Source organism: Hirundo rustica, chromosome 14 (assembly GCF_015227805.2).
Source record: "Hirundo rustica isolate bHirRus1 chromosome 14, bHirRus1.pri.v3, whole genome shotgun sequence".
Lineage (NCBI taxonomy): Eukaryota > Metazoa > Chordata > Aves > Passeriformes > Hirundinidae > Hirundo > Hirundo rustica.
This window is the reverse complement of record NC_053463.1, coordinates 6696976-6710565: the sequence shown is the minus strand read 5'-3', so window position 1 is coordinate 6710565 and position 13590 is coordinate 6696976. Positions and strand designations below refer to the sequence as shown.

The 13590-nt window shown below is 52.1% G+C and overlaps 1 protein-coding gene across 3 annotated transcripts in view; it reads right to left on the bottom strand.

Moving 5' to 3' along the window:
• Window positions 1–1475: 1475 nt before the first annotated feature.
• Window positions 1476–13590, bottom strand: part of PDGFRB (platelet derived growth factor receptor beta) — a 31582-nt gene continuing 19467 nt past the window's right edge. For all 3 annotated transcript variants that reach the window (XM_040078123.2, XM_058422482.1, XM_040078124.2), the window contains exons 13-23: window positions 13120–13224; window positions 12913–13023; window positions 12392–12545; window positions 11406–11572; window positions 11049–11167; window positions 9863–9985; window positions 8345–8456; window positions 7976–8075; window positions 7763–7868; window positions 7044–7282; window positions 1476–6547 (exon numbers count right to left, since the gene is read on the bottom strand). In XM_040078123.2, coding sequence (XP_039934057.1) covers window positions 6397–6547; window positions 7044–7282; window positions 7763–7868; window positions 7976–8075; window positions 8345–8456; window positions 9863–9985; window positions 11049–11167; window positions 11406–11572; window positions 12392–12545; window positions 12913–13023; window positions 13120–13224 — 1487 coding nt within the window. In that variant the 3' untranslated portion in view covers window positions 1476–6396. The remainder of the gene's footprint in view (window positions 6548–7043; window positions 7283–7762; window positions 7869–7975; window positions 8076–8344; window positions 8457–9862; window positions 9986–11048; window positions 11168–11405; window positions 11573–12391; window positions 12546–12912; window positions 13024–13119; window positions 13225–13590) is intronic.

Below are 13590 nucleotides of genomic sequence, written 5' to 3'. Positions count from 1 at the left end.
CAGCTACAAGGTTTGGCACTGCAGTCTCTGCTTCCCTGAGCTCTTCCATGGGGTGCCCATCTCATCCCTGGAGAGGAGATTTTTTAGGGCTGGGGAAAATGCCCTTCTGGGGGTCCCCATGTTGGCCTGCTCATTTCCAGTCCCATGACCCCTCTCCAGCACATCCTGACACACAAAAGGTCTTCAAGGTAGGCATCAGTGGGAGCCTGCAGGGTTCGGGGCTGAGGTCTGCCAATTCCCCCTCTCTGCTTCCCCCCAAGCCTTTGATGCAGCCTCTCTGGACAATAGGGGATTTTTTTTTTTCCTCCCTGCTGATTCAGCTCCTGGAGAAAAATGCCCTGACTGAGCTGTGCCAGGTGACTCAGAGCATTTCTGAGGAGAATCAGCCTGAGCTGGTCAGGGAGACTGCAAACCTCCACCCTGGAAAAATGAGCAAAGGCAGGAACCCAGGACAGGCCGTGCTGGAAAGGGAGCCTTGCTGGAACTTGGACCTGCTTGCTGCTGCACTCCGTGCCTTGCACCCCTGGGAACACAGGGAGCTTCCAGGAGCTGAGGGAGGCACGACTGTTGCCAGTGGGGGCTGCATCCTGCAGCCAGAAAACGGAGTCAGCTCTGATATGTTTGAACCAAAACCCCCTCTGCACAGCAGCCCTGGGCTTTCCAAGCACCTGGCTCAGAGCAGATGCAAACATCTCTGCTTTGCAGCCTGAGATGGAATTTGGAGGAGCAGTAAAGTCTGAGCTAGAGAGAGGAGAAAACTTTGGTCAGGACTCACAAGGTGCCTGTCTCTCATGCGGCTGGGGGACCTCAGGGCCTCTGGAAAGGAGACAGGAGCAGAGTGACATGTGGATCTGAGGGAAGGGTGGTGTGGGGAGCCAGGATTCTGCAGTTGCATCTGTTGAGGGGGTCAGAAAATTCCTCATCCTAGGGGGAAGGGAGGAGAGAGGGACATGGGGAGCCCTGTGTGCTGCAGAGTGGCCCTGCCCTGTTGCTGTCTCCAGGCCCTCCCACTGCCCCGAGCTATTAAACTATGTGGAAAAATCAGTGTTATCTGCCATCTCCTTCCACCCAGCCCAGTGCTCAAATTGTCGTCTCTCCTGCATCCCCACCCTGAACTGAGCACAGACCCAACAATGCTCCGAGGAGCAGAGTCCTTAGCTGGGATTGCTGGGGAAATACATGGGAAGGACTCCTGGTATCCTTCTCTCTACCCACCTGCCACACGACCCACAAGCTGCACAGTTAGCAGAGGGAGGGGGCAGATCCTGCCCCCTTTCCTTACCCTGTCTCTGGGCTCAGCTGCTCCTTGCAGTGCTTCTCCCTGCCTGGCTCCCAGCTTGGTTTTCACTAAGCCCCGGGGTCATGCACGGAGTATTAACATGCTCAGCCTTCACCCACCACAGGGTTAAGCTGTATTCCCAGCCCCATCTGAGTGGGAGCAACCAAAAGCAGGCAAATAAAGGAAGAGATGGGACTTTGCAAAATGAAAAAACACCTTTATTTTTAAACTCTTTCTTTAAAAAGGTATTCGTAAAAGTTTACAGCATAAAAATAATATCTCATGGCTATAAATGTGACATAGTACAAATCCTACAAATACAACTGTAAACCTAGAAAAAATGTTAACTCTTTGGTACCTTAGTCTGAACTCTGTTTTTTCCTTTGCCCTCAGGCTGATTTTGACAGAGCATGGAGATAGGTGCTGCTGCTGTTCAGAAGGGCTGTGATGCCAGCAAGTCAGCACAGCAGAATGGGGAGAGGGCATCCTTTGGGCAAGATTTGCAGCTCTGGTGCAATCAATCCACAAAGGAGAAAAGAAGAGGAATGATGGGACACTGCAGGCCTCCCAACACAAGCTGGTTTCCCTGCCTCCACCACCCCAGGCAAGAGTCATCTCTCCAAAGTGTTGCTAGAGCAGTTCCCCTGCCTTTGCCAAAGCCAACCAGATCCACCTTGGCACTTCTCAGAGGCACCAGGTCTCCAGGTGAAACATGGGAACCATGCTGGTAGCCCAGCAACCCGTGTGCTGGCCTATGAAAAGTCATTCTTAGCAGTATCTGGCCTGCTTTGGGCAAGTCCTGCAGATGACGTGGTGTTAGAGCCAGCACTGGCCATCAGCATCCAGGCAGGGCTGGGATCTGCTGCAGGAATGACCTGGGGGACCCTGGAGTGCTCAGGGAGGACCTGCGCCTGCCCTGGCTGCTCCTGCCTGGGCAACCACCCGAGGCAAAGGAAGCCAAAAGGTTCCTGAGGGCCACCTAAGGGCAACCTTTGTGTTCTCCAAGTGGGAGAACAACCAGGCTGCATCCAGGCTCTTCGATCATCCTGGAACCTGAGCTAAGCACTGAGCCCAACCAGGGCTCTTCCTTGCACTTGTGCATTGGAACAGGGGGTTTGTCTCCTTAGCACCCTGTGAAATCCCCTTCTCCAGATCTGCCAGCTCTGCACAGCCCCTGGGCTTCCTCACGGGCAAACCCTACGTGCTTGGTGCCCTTTATTTGTGGTGCTGTCTCTCCCTCAGCCCAGAGCCCTGACTGGGAGGAAAGAGAAGAGCTGCTTCTCACTTCTGGCTGACTTCCCCCGGCTGCACATCTGCACCGCACTTCTGCCCCCATCCCCTTGGGACCCCGTCAGGGTCCCCTTGGCAGGTGAACAGAGACAATTTAGTTACAAGTAAAGTCCGCTGTGCTCTAGATTTGTCAACACAACACAAACAAACACCAAACGTGACACTCGCTCTTCAGAAAATAACACACTCAAACTGAGAAGGACAAAAGGATTAAAAACCTGTGCACACATCAGTCTGAGGAACACCTTAAATGTAGAAAGAGACACCAGAGTGCTGCATTAGTCTGTGGGATACGCCTATGAAATAGTGACTGGCAGTAGGATTATGCATATACTGGTTCTGATAACAATGTAACAGCTGTAGAGTAAAATATAATTTACAAATAAAAAGGTATTGCACTAGAGATGGGCCCAAGCTGTGGCATGTATTCCTTCGTGGGGGGCTCAGTTTGGGTCCACCTCTAAACACAAAAACACCCAAACAAAAGTACTGATACACACCCAATCAAAACAGAAAACCCAGTGGGACCAGTTCCCTTCAGAGAAATTATGGCTACAAAGCTGATGGGCCCAGAACAGCCAAACATTTCTCCTGGCCCTCACCTGCCAGGCCATGCAGGGACTGGAATGTTGGCAGCAGAGAGAGAGGGAATGTGGGGCTGGATCTGCCGTTCCCAGCTCTGCCAAGCCCTCTCTTTGAGGGATGCTTAGCAAAACATGTTGGCTTTGTCCAGCTGCCAGCTTGTCCCTGGCTGAGAAGGTCTGGTCACTGCAACTTGCTAAAGGTGCTGTGAAAGGTTGAGTAAGGACAGGAAAATACCACAAAGTGCAAGACTCAGCCCTTAAAATCACAGGGCCAAGGGCAAGTATTTGGTCATATTCCTCTGGAGTGCAGAATGGTACCATTTTGCAAAGAGTCTGGCGTACCTACTTTGAGAAGGAATAGGGAGGTGGGGGTAGCATCCCATCAGCAGCCAGAACAGGTTTTGATGCAAATAATAATTGCAGGAAATCCACAAATTGGACAAAATGCAATAGGCATTCAAATTTAGCTAATGCCCAGCTAATAGGACAGGATACCCGAGCTTCCCCTTTCAGGATGGTGGAAACTATTTGATAGTGGGAAATTAGCAGGTTGATTAGCAATTAAGTCTGTGCAAGATGAAGTTTAGAACAGGATTTTTTGAAATGAGCAAATGGACAAAGGGAAAGTGAGAAGGTGTTCATTGATGGGGAAATCTTTGGGCTGGATGGAGGTAGTAAAAGTAGCTCTCTCGGATTGTTCTTGTTGCTAGAAGTATCTAATATTTTTATTAGTCAGTCCAGCCCAAAAATAACAGTTTGTTGACAAAATTTGCTGATGACCCAATGTCTGGAACAGCAGGGAGTAGCTTGGTTAGAAATGCTGGAAGTGTAGAAAGACGTAGGTGCCTAGATTGGTCAGAAGATGACTTTAAGCTCTCAGTATGTTGTGGCTGGGAAAAAGCCAATATTATCCAAAGCTAGACCAGGCAAGTAGAGACCAGCACAGGCCAGAACTATTAATGCCCTGTGTGAGGTCTAGGTTTGACCTCACCTGGAGTACTGGGTACTTCTGGTCACCTTTGATAGACAAGGATGAATTAAAAACGGAGCTGGTGCAGACAGGGGATATTAGGATAATCTGATGTGCCATCCTATGGGCTCAAGTTGCAGTGACGCAGATCCCACCAAGCACCTTACATGTTAAAAAAAATACCAAAGGATCTCATGAATCTGCTTCTCTGCAGTGAGGATCATTTAATGAACAGTGGCCATAGGAGATGGCTCCTTTATTACAAGCAGGAGGAACAGAGGATGGAAAAACAGTTGTCATTCACAGTATGTTTCCTATGGATGGTGGGGAATCTGACCACATAGGCTGAAAATATCCTCTGCTGGCTGCCAATAAAAGTGCTATTTATTATGTTCACATTTTACCAAGGACATCAGCCCACAAAACACCTACTCCTCCTTTAGCCGCATAAGTGGCAGGACTGGAATGGTAGAAAACTTAAAACAGAAGCTGTTTTGCTGGGGATTTCTGGCAGCAGTTCCATATTTTGGAGGGGAAAAAAAAAAATCCTCAGTGGCTCTGAGGTGGCAGAAGCCCAGCAAGAGGCTGATTTGAATTTCTGATTTTGTAAACCTGCCTGTGCAGTTCCCGTAGGATGCACAGAGAGATGTGCATGAGTAGGGCAATGAAGAGTGAATGGGAGCAGAGGGCGTGCAGTGAACAGAGCTCTGTGTGAAGTGAAACTCATTTCAGAGAAAAATCGCTGCCTGCTGTGGTGCCAGACCTGTGGTTTTGGGGGTCCAGCTCTCATCTCTGCAGAGGTGGGGTTTGCAACTCATTTCCAAAGCCTGGCGCTCCTCCTGCTTTGAGTCTGCTCATTCAAGTGCCAGCTGAGAGCACAAGAAGCCCCTGACCCACCTCTGAGGAGTGGGGAAGGAGGTGAGAAGCAGGGGGGGAGATCTGGGCCCGTTTAGTTTTCAAAACGCTCTCCAAGAGAGAGGAATCCTCCCTGACTCCTCTTGCCTGGCTTGGTTCCCTGTGACATTTCACAGCCCTGGCAGGCTAGAGTGGCTCTGCCTGGCCCCAGGAGGTGGCAGGGCATGAGATACAGTTCAGCTGGGACCAAGGAGCTTCCCAGCCTCTCTCCCTCTCTTTCTTTGGAGCTACCCCTGGGTTGGTGTTCTGGCATCCTTACTTCTGCCCATTATCTTGCTGCGACTCAGGAGGGAAGAGTGAGCCCTCCCATCCTGGGAAAGGGTGTTTGGGTGAACAGTTTATCAAAGGTGAGCCTTTGCTTCCCAAAGAAAAGGCACAAGGATTCTGCAGATGGCATGGTTATATGATTGCCCAGCAGATGAGCTGGGTGTAGTGGCAGTAGATTAATGAATATTGCTTCCTTATACTGGCCCTGGATAGTGGATTAATATATTCATTCCCTTTAAATCTTCAGCGGAGAATAATTAGCTTAGTGTCCACACAGACAATACAAACAACAGCAACTGCCCTCTTTGCTTCTATAACCAAGTCATTGTGAGGGCATTTGGAGCTCCTGGCATGCCCCTGGGGCACCTGGTGCCATGCTGGGCACAAAGGGGTGTGACAGCCTCCAGGTGGACGCAGGGCTGTGCCCCAGAGCCGTGGATGCCTGTAGTGCTTGTGATGCTCCATCCACCACGGAAGCGCTGCCAAGAGAGGAAAATGGTAATTCCGTACCTCCCAGACACTGGCTGGCCTCTTCAGGACTTGACTGTGCTTGGAGGAGAATCCAATGCACCCCTGAAGGTTGGTGTTGCAGGTTCTCTACACCCCAGCGATGGGCTCCAGGTGGATTCTCTGGCATTTCACAGAACCACGGTGCGGCTGCTGCCGAGACCATCAGGGAAGTGCTGGTGCAGAGGAGACGAAACTCCTTGCCACGGAGGAGGAAGAGGCTGGATATCATCTTAGCAATGCAGAAAGTGGCGTCTCATGGAGATCCAACCCACGTCTTCCACTTGAAAAGACGCTGGTCTGTGAGATGTCTCCCTCCTGCAGTGGTTTGATCACTGAGGAGGATGTGGCAGTGATCTAGCGGGTTTCTGGCAATGAGCCACCTCTTTTTAAGGGAGAAGGGGATGGCAATGGGGAACAGTCTTTAATTCCCCACCCAGCACTGGGAGGCAGGAGGGCAGGAGGAATGCTGGGACGGGAGGGGATGTCCTGGCGTACAAGCGCCAGCATGGCTCTCTGTGACATCTGGGTCAGCCCCTCTGCTGGCCTCTCCATAAGGAGATGCAAAGTCAGCCCAGCTCTGACTACAGGAAACTCTCCTCCACCTCTTGGTGTCCTGTGGTTGGCTCCTGGCAGCCTGGTTGTGGGTCGGATTCCTGCTCCTCGTCCTGCCGGAGGCCCAGAGGGCTGTCACAGGATATGGTAGATGATGTGTTGGCCTCGTTCAGCATAGAGCTGAAGGGAGACAAGAGGGAGAGAGAAATGAGTGTCTTGTCCCAGATCTCCTGGTGAGAGAGGATTCCCAGAAACTGAGAAGTGTGCTGAGTTCCCAGCAGCCCCACTCTATCTGAGTAGCTCCCTACCATGGAACAGACCATATCAGGTGGGTCTGTTTAGCCCTCAAACACAACACAGGGCTGTTCTACAGAACCAACCAGTGGTTCCCTGCGTGCTCTCCTCCCTGTGGGTGGGGTTGCTTGTCCTCAGCTGTGCTGGCTGATGTGCAGGGATGTGACATTGTGCCCAATCTTAGCTCATGTCCCAGCTCCTCTGGTTCATCTCCATCCCTGCAGGTCACAGCACCTCAGTTCTGGTGACACTGCCCTCCTTCTCTCCCAGAGTATCAACCCCCAGTCTGTGCCTCAAGAGAGCATCCCCATTTTCTCTCGAGGTCCCCGTTTCAGATTCGGACAGCTGGGGGAAAGTCCAGCACTCAGAAGCAATGTTTTACCTGGCCCGGCTGACGGAGGCCTCCTGAGGGAGGTCACAGCTGGCCTCAGGTTTGGGGTCAGGAAGAGGGATGATGTAATCATTCTCGCCCCCGTTCTGGTGCACGGCTGTGTAGAGGATGCTGCTGGTGGGGGAGCTGGCAGCAAGGCGGGCGTTGTTCAGCACAGGAATCGTGGGTCTTGTGCGGACAACAGCGGGGTGGTCACTCTTCATGAACTCTTCATCCACCTGCTGGTACCTCTGCTCTCGCAGGGCAGAGTTACCAAAGAAAGGGAAAAGTCTTGTGAGTGGGGAGAATGCACTTGTGTTTCCTTTTCCTGCCTGCCAGGGTTTTCCTAGAGGAGCTGGCATCTTCTAGCTGGGTGCAGCTGCCCTTACTCCAACAAAGATAGGCCATCAACCTTTCCTCAGGGGGAGATCAGTGGCACAACTTCACAGCTCCAGAACGCCAAACAGTTGGAGGCAGGATTTTGATCTCCTGCCAGTTCTGATTTCCGCAGTTGCTGAGCTGCCAGCTGCCTGTCTGGCGATGCAGTTGTCTCAGCAATGCTCCTGGGATGCCCAAACCACCTTCACTGTCTGCTCCAACGAATGCAGCCTTGGTCACAACAAAATCCTCTGGCACTGCAGCCCTGAACTGGTCTCCAAACCCTGACTGAGAGCCCTCACCTAGGCACTGACCCTCTTTTGTCCCTCCAGCACAGGGTGCTTTGGACATACCTTTCTGTAGCAATCCACCAGGAGGTTTCCCATAAGCACCACCAGCTGTGAGAAGGATGGCCTGATCTCAAACTTCTCCTCCCAGCACTTCTGCATGATGTTGTAGCTGCCAAGAGGGAAGGGAGAGCACTGAGTTAGGTGAGGAAAACAGGTAGAAATGCTTCTGTAGTGTGCAGAGCACACCCAGGGCAAACCCACGCTGACAGCACATACATTTCATCAGAGGCATGGGTGGGTTTGGACATCCGATAGCCACGTTTGATGGCGTTGTAGAACTGTTCATTCATAGGCAGCTCAGGGTATGGAGTCCCTCCTGGGGGTAAAGGGAGAGCAGGAATTAGGCTGGAGAATTACCTGCCACCCTCCAGCCAACAAGGTTTTCTTATTTCTTTACCTTTCCAGTTTCATTTCACTTCCAAATGCAACGTGAGCATGGGGAAGAAGGAGACAGGGAATGAAGTGCTACTCTGACTGGTAAAGGAGGAACTTGGGGGTTAGAAATGCATTTTTATTGTTTTTGAAGGGGCCCTGCTAACATGTTATCAGAACTACAGACACCACCACGATCTCCAGGGCACTTACCTAGAGTGAATATCTCCCAAAGAAGAATCCCAAAAGACCACACATCACTCAGGGTGGTGTAGAGGTTGTTGAAGATGCTCTCTGGTGCCATCCACTTAAGGGGCAAGAAGGTCTAAGAAAGAATCAAAAATGAAACAAGAAGAGAGTCAGCTCTACCCACAGCACTTGTTTCAACAGATAAGAGCCTGACACCCAAATTACAAGCAAAGAAGATCTTCCAGATCTGCCTGTGAGTCCAACACTTCTGTTGATATCTGCTGTCAGTCAGTTCTGGGAGGGACCAGTTGCCTCTTCCATTGTGCAGAACAGACCCAGCAGGCAGGAGGAAGGAATGGGTGTGCTGTATCCACTTCCATCACAGCCTGGCATGATGAATGCACACTCCTCACAGTGTGTGTTCTCTCTTCCCTCGCTCTTGAGGCCACTTTGCACAACCTGACCAAAGACTCCTGAGGGAAGTCCAGGCCTACCTGATTTTGGAAACCTGAGATCAGGCTGGAGGGGGGCTAAGGGGTGACCAGGAAAGAGCCAAAGGACACATGCAGCTTCTTTTCTGTTCTTACTCATGCAGAGTAATAAAAAAGAAAGCCTCACTTGGTCAAGCTTGCAGGCAGCACTGGCTGTGCTGCTCCTGGGATTTGCTTGCACAATGAATACCAAAATAATCCCCAGGAAGGATTGCAAAGGGGCTCAGTTTCATTTCCCATTTTGGACAGGAAACCAACTATGTCAAGGCTGGACTGAAAACCCCAAACCCTCTGGTGGAGGGTCCCCCTGACCAAGCTCTGAGTACCTGTTAGACAGCACATGGGAGAAAGCATGAGAGAAGTAGTTTGTAGATTAGATAAAGACTGGGGTTTAAGGCACCTGTCTCTATTCTCAGCTCCCTCAGCCTCAGTTTCTCTGGGACTTACATGGCCTGCTTTGCCTAGGATTGGACATTCACAAATGCCTCAGGGCTGGAGTGCACCGTTTGTTGTTGAAATCGCAGGGAAGTGCTTTCTGACAAAGCAATTACAGCCTTATCCTCTCCTGCCTCAAAAGATTGGAGACATCTCTCAGGAAAGCAGCTGCTTGCAAGAAGACACTTCTTCTTAACTTGTGGTCTAGTGGTTAGAGCAGAATCCTGTGAATCTCTTCCCAGAGTGGTCAGTGAGTCACTACAGCCCTACCAAGCTGCCTAACCTTGTCTTCCTCCTGCCTGAAGCTCAGGACCACACTCAGTGCTGTCAGGATGCAGCACTGCTGCCGTAATCAGGACAGTGTACAGGGGACAGTCCAATCCTGCTACTGCTCAGGTTCTTCTGTAAAGGGCCAGGAGATGTGGGCATGCAATTCTGCTACTTCACACTGTGCAGGGCAAACAAAGTGAAGGATGGTTGGCTGTTGACATCATCTCCTGTGAGTCCTGCCCTGTCACCACCTCTGGGCACACTGATGGATCACAGGGGGCTATGTAGGGGGGTGCCAGGCCCAGAGCCCTGGGAAGAAGGAGCTTGCAAGGCTCCTGGTACTCACACTGCCTTTGGAGATATAGTTGGAATCCCTCATGATGTCCCTCGCCAGGCCAAAGTCACAGATCTTCACCAGCTTCCCCTCACAGATGAGGACATTCCTGGCAGCCAGGTCACGGTGCACACACTGTGGGGGGACACAGAGCACTGTCACGGCCTGAGAACACAGCCCAGCCCCAGCACCAACCCATTCCTGGGGCTGCAGGGACAGGAGTCACATCATTTTAGGTATCTCCTCACCTCTGGGGACAATCAGGGCTTGACCACTAGCAGAGCTATCACATTTTTGCTGTTTGCCTGGACTGCTGCCTCCACGACAGCAACAGCCATACGGATCCAGCAGGGGGAATGTGAACAACCCAGCAGAGAGGGAATTGCCAGGGCCAGACCAAGCGAGGGGGCTTGGTGGGCTGGAGGGAGGGGATGTCTCCATCTCTCTTTGGGCAATCCAACCCAGCAGCCTGAAGACATCAGAGCTACACCAGCCTGGCTTGTGTCTCCTAGTTTGCCAGCATGGTGGATGTTTTCCGTATGAACAGCTCTGACGTTTGCTGCGGGAGCACTAACCATGCATTTTTAGGGACCAGACTGTCTGGCTGAGGGCACAGAGCCAGGAATTTCTCTCTTCATTGATGCCATTGACGCCTTCTGTTAGCTCTGCCCTGGGTGATGTTTTACACAATCCAGCTATATTACTGCCTGCCCCGGGCTAAACCAGACTTTAGGAATTGCCAGAGCCTAGTCCTCCATGGTGGCTTAATTTCCACTAGACAAGCATTTCTGATGAGTCCTGGGGTGCTCAGAGCATGCAGTGCAATAAGGGTGTCTAGGAAGAGTAGCTGCTCTGCTGCAGAGTGCATTGTGCTTTAGCTCCCTGTATGCTGTTTGGTCATCTCAGTAAACAGGGATGATATAACGCCACAGCTGTGCTGAACACGGCTCAGGAGGAGCACAGAGTCAGGGAATTTGAGGTCTGAAGCTCAGTGTGAGCCAGGGTTAGCTGTCACATGCAAATACAGTCATGCTGTTCTACAGGACTGTGTTTCCAAAGGGAAGTGGTCAGCATCTCCTCAATTGCAAGGCCGCTTGGCACGGACAGAGGGACAGTGGGAGGAAGCTGACCACAGGACACGGCAGAAAACTCCTGGCCACCACCACTACAGACTCCACAGACCAGCCAGCATACGTACATTTTTGGAAGCCAGGAACTCCATCCCATTGGCCACCTGGAAGCTGAAGCCCACCAAGTCCATGTAGCTGAGGAGCGGAGACTCATTTATCAGCGTCACCCGGTCTGTCCTTTCCGGAGCTGGAGGGCAAGCAGAGATGGATGTTGGTGTTACCAGCACACTGGCGAGCCTCCACTAGTGGAAGGACACACTGGGGAACGCTCTTCCTCCAGCAACAAAGGGACAGAGCCGGGAGCTCTCATTGTGAAGATATCCACCACTGCTGCTGGACGAGTCCCAGCAGGGACCTTTGCAAGCAAAGGCATCCAGCACCCCGAGTACAAGCACCTCTCCCTCCCGCTGTGGCCAAGCTGTTACCTGATGGGGAGTAGCTGTCCAGCTCATAGGGGGTGCCATAGTTAGAGGACTCGATGTCAGCGTACTTGACTTCACCCTTCATGTCAGACATGGGCACATAGTCCAGGGAGTCGTCCTTGCTCATGTCCATGTAGCCCCCGTCGCTCTCGACAGACACGGAGAGGTGGCTGTGGGGGGAAGCGAAGAGGCTGCTCAGACCCAGAGGAGAGGACGAGACATGAGGGCTGGGGGCAATGATTTGTGAGTCTGAAATTCCCAGACCCTCATCCCCAGTCCTGCAATGTCCCACACAGCTGGGAAAGAAGCCCTGCATCATGGATGAAGTGGGGTGCAAATGCCATAGCGCCTAGGGAGATCTCAGCTGCCTTCAGGCAGAAAGGACAGGGGGAGGTGTAACTGCTCTATTTTACTATTGTTTTGGCATGTTGGAAGGAAATGCTGCTTTCTCACTTCCCAGAGCACCATTTCTCTGCACTGCTGTGCCTGCATCCCTCACAGCTGGCAGCCAGATAAAGGACCATTCCCCTTTCCTTGTGGCACCTCTTGTGCAATTGCCCTCCTTGTAGCACTTCTCCCTCACTCTTGGTAACAGCACAACCTGCTCTGGAAATGTAGAGCTGAGATCTCCAGTGGTTAAGAAATGCTGGAAAACCCAGTGTCTCTGTACTCAGTGCATGGCTACGGTTATGCAAATAAAGTTAACGATGCCAGGAAATATTCCTTTCTGGCATGGAGCAGCTGGCATGTGGGCTAGCAAACTCAGGCTCCAGGACACAGTTTGCTAACTCCTCGCTGTCAGGAGCTGCTTGGAGGTCACTGTTCGGCACCTGGGCTGGTCTAACAAGGTAAGAGAGGTGCCAGCCGTGTCCCAGTGCTGAGCCAGTGTTTATTTCACTGCCTTGGAGAAATGTAGGATCCTTCCTGGGAGTACCAACTCTCTGATGGGGCAGGCGCCAGGGAGGAGGGGAGAGCTGCTCTCCTGGTACCTGTGCACATGGTCCTCCTTGGGGGTGTTCCCATAGAGCTCTGCCTCTCGCCGTGCCTTGTCCCCGTAGGACTGCAGGAAGGTGTGCTTGTTGCGGTGCAGGTAATCCACCAGGTCCCCGTAGCGGCAGTACTCCGTGATGATGTAGATGGGCCCTGGTGGGACAGAAGACCTGCATCAGCCCTGCCCTGGCCACCGTGGCCCTGAATTCCATCACACAAGGATATCACCAGACTACAGGAAGTCTAGGCAGGGCCAAAGGGAAAAGCCACAGGTTAGGCACTGAGCGTTTTTTGGCATTTGAAAGTTGTGTTTGTGGAGGGAGGTGGGGGTTAGTTAACAGACACGTGCCTTCCCAGTTTCAATCAGGTTGGAAGAAAGGTGTTCAGAATCCCACAAGGTTTTCTTAGGAGAAGGTTGAATCATTTGGAACCAGAAAATGGGAATTATTCTATCTAAGAACAGTTGTCTGACCAAGCACAGCCCAAGGAAGCAGAGAGAGGGTGCTCAGGGCTCATCTACCTCCTTTGGTGCAGGCCCCCAGCAAGTTGACGATGTTGAGGTGAGGTCCCAGGTGGCTCATGATCTTCAGCTCGGACATGAGGGCTTGCTTCTCACTACTGCGGGCCGTGGCTGTTGGGGAGAGCCAGTGTGAGCAGCAGGGCAAGGAGGGGAGAGTTGGCACTGACTGTCTTGTGGCTTTAGGCTGGGGAAAGGGGGAGAACTCACACTTGAGCATTTTGACAGCCACTTTCATGGTGGACCTTGAATGGCTCAGGCCATGGGCTGTCGCCTCCACCACACGACCAAAGGCACCAGAGCCGAGAGTGCGTCCTGCAAAGAAACAGCCAGGAGGCAAAGTTGGCAGTGTTCTAGAGGAGAGGGGAGGAGAGGAGGCTGGAAAATACAAGCTGCTTGTCTGAAACCACACCGGCCTTGCTGCAGTCATTCTGGTGGGCATGGCCATGAGCTATGGTGTTTGGGGTTGGGGCTGGTTTCCAGAACTGCCAGCTACAAGGTGGGATAGCCAGGAATAACACGGTGCTTAATGCCAAAGGGGGAAGCTGGCCTCCCACCACAGTCCTAAATGATTCCCCTGTTCCAGGACCACATGGTACATCCAGGGATCTCTGTTTATTCTGGGTTGGTGTCTTTTGGAGATCTGAACCCAAAACTCTTCACCCCCAGACAGTCAGGACT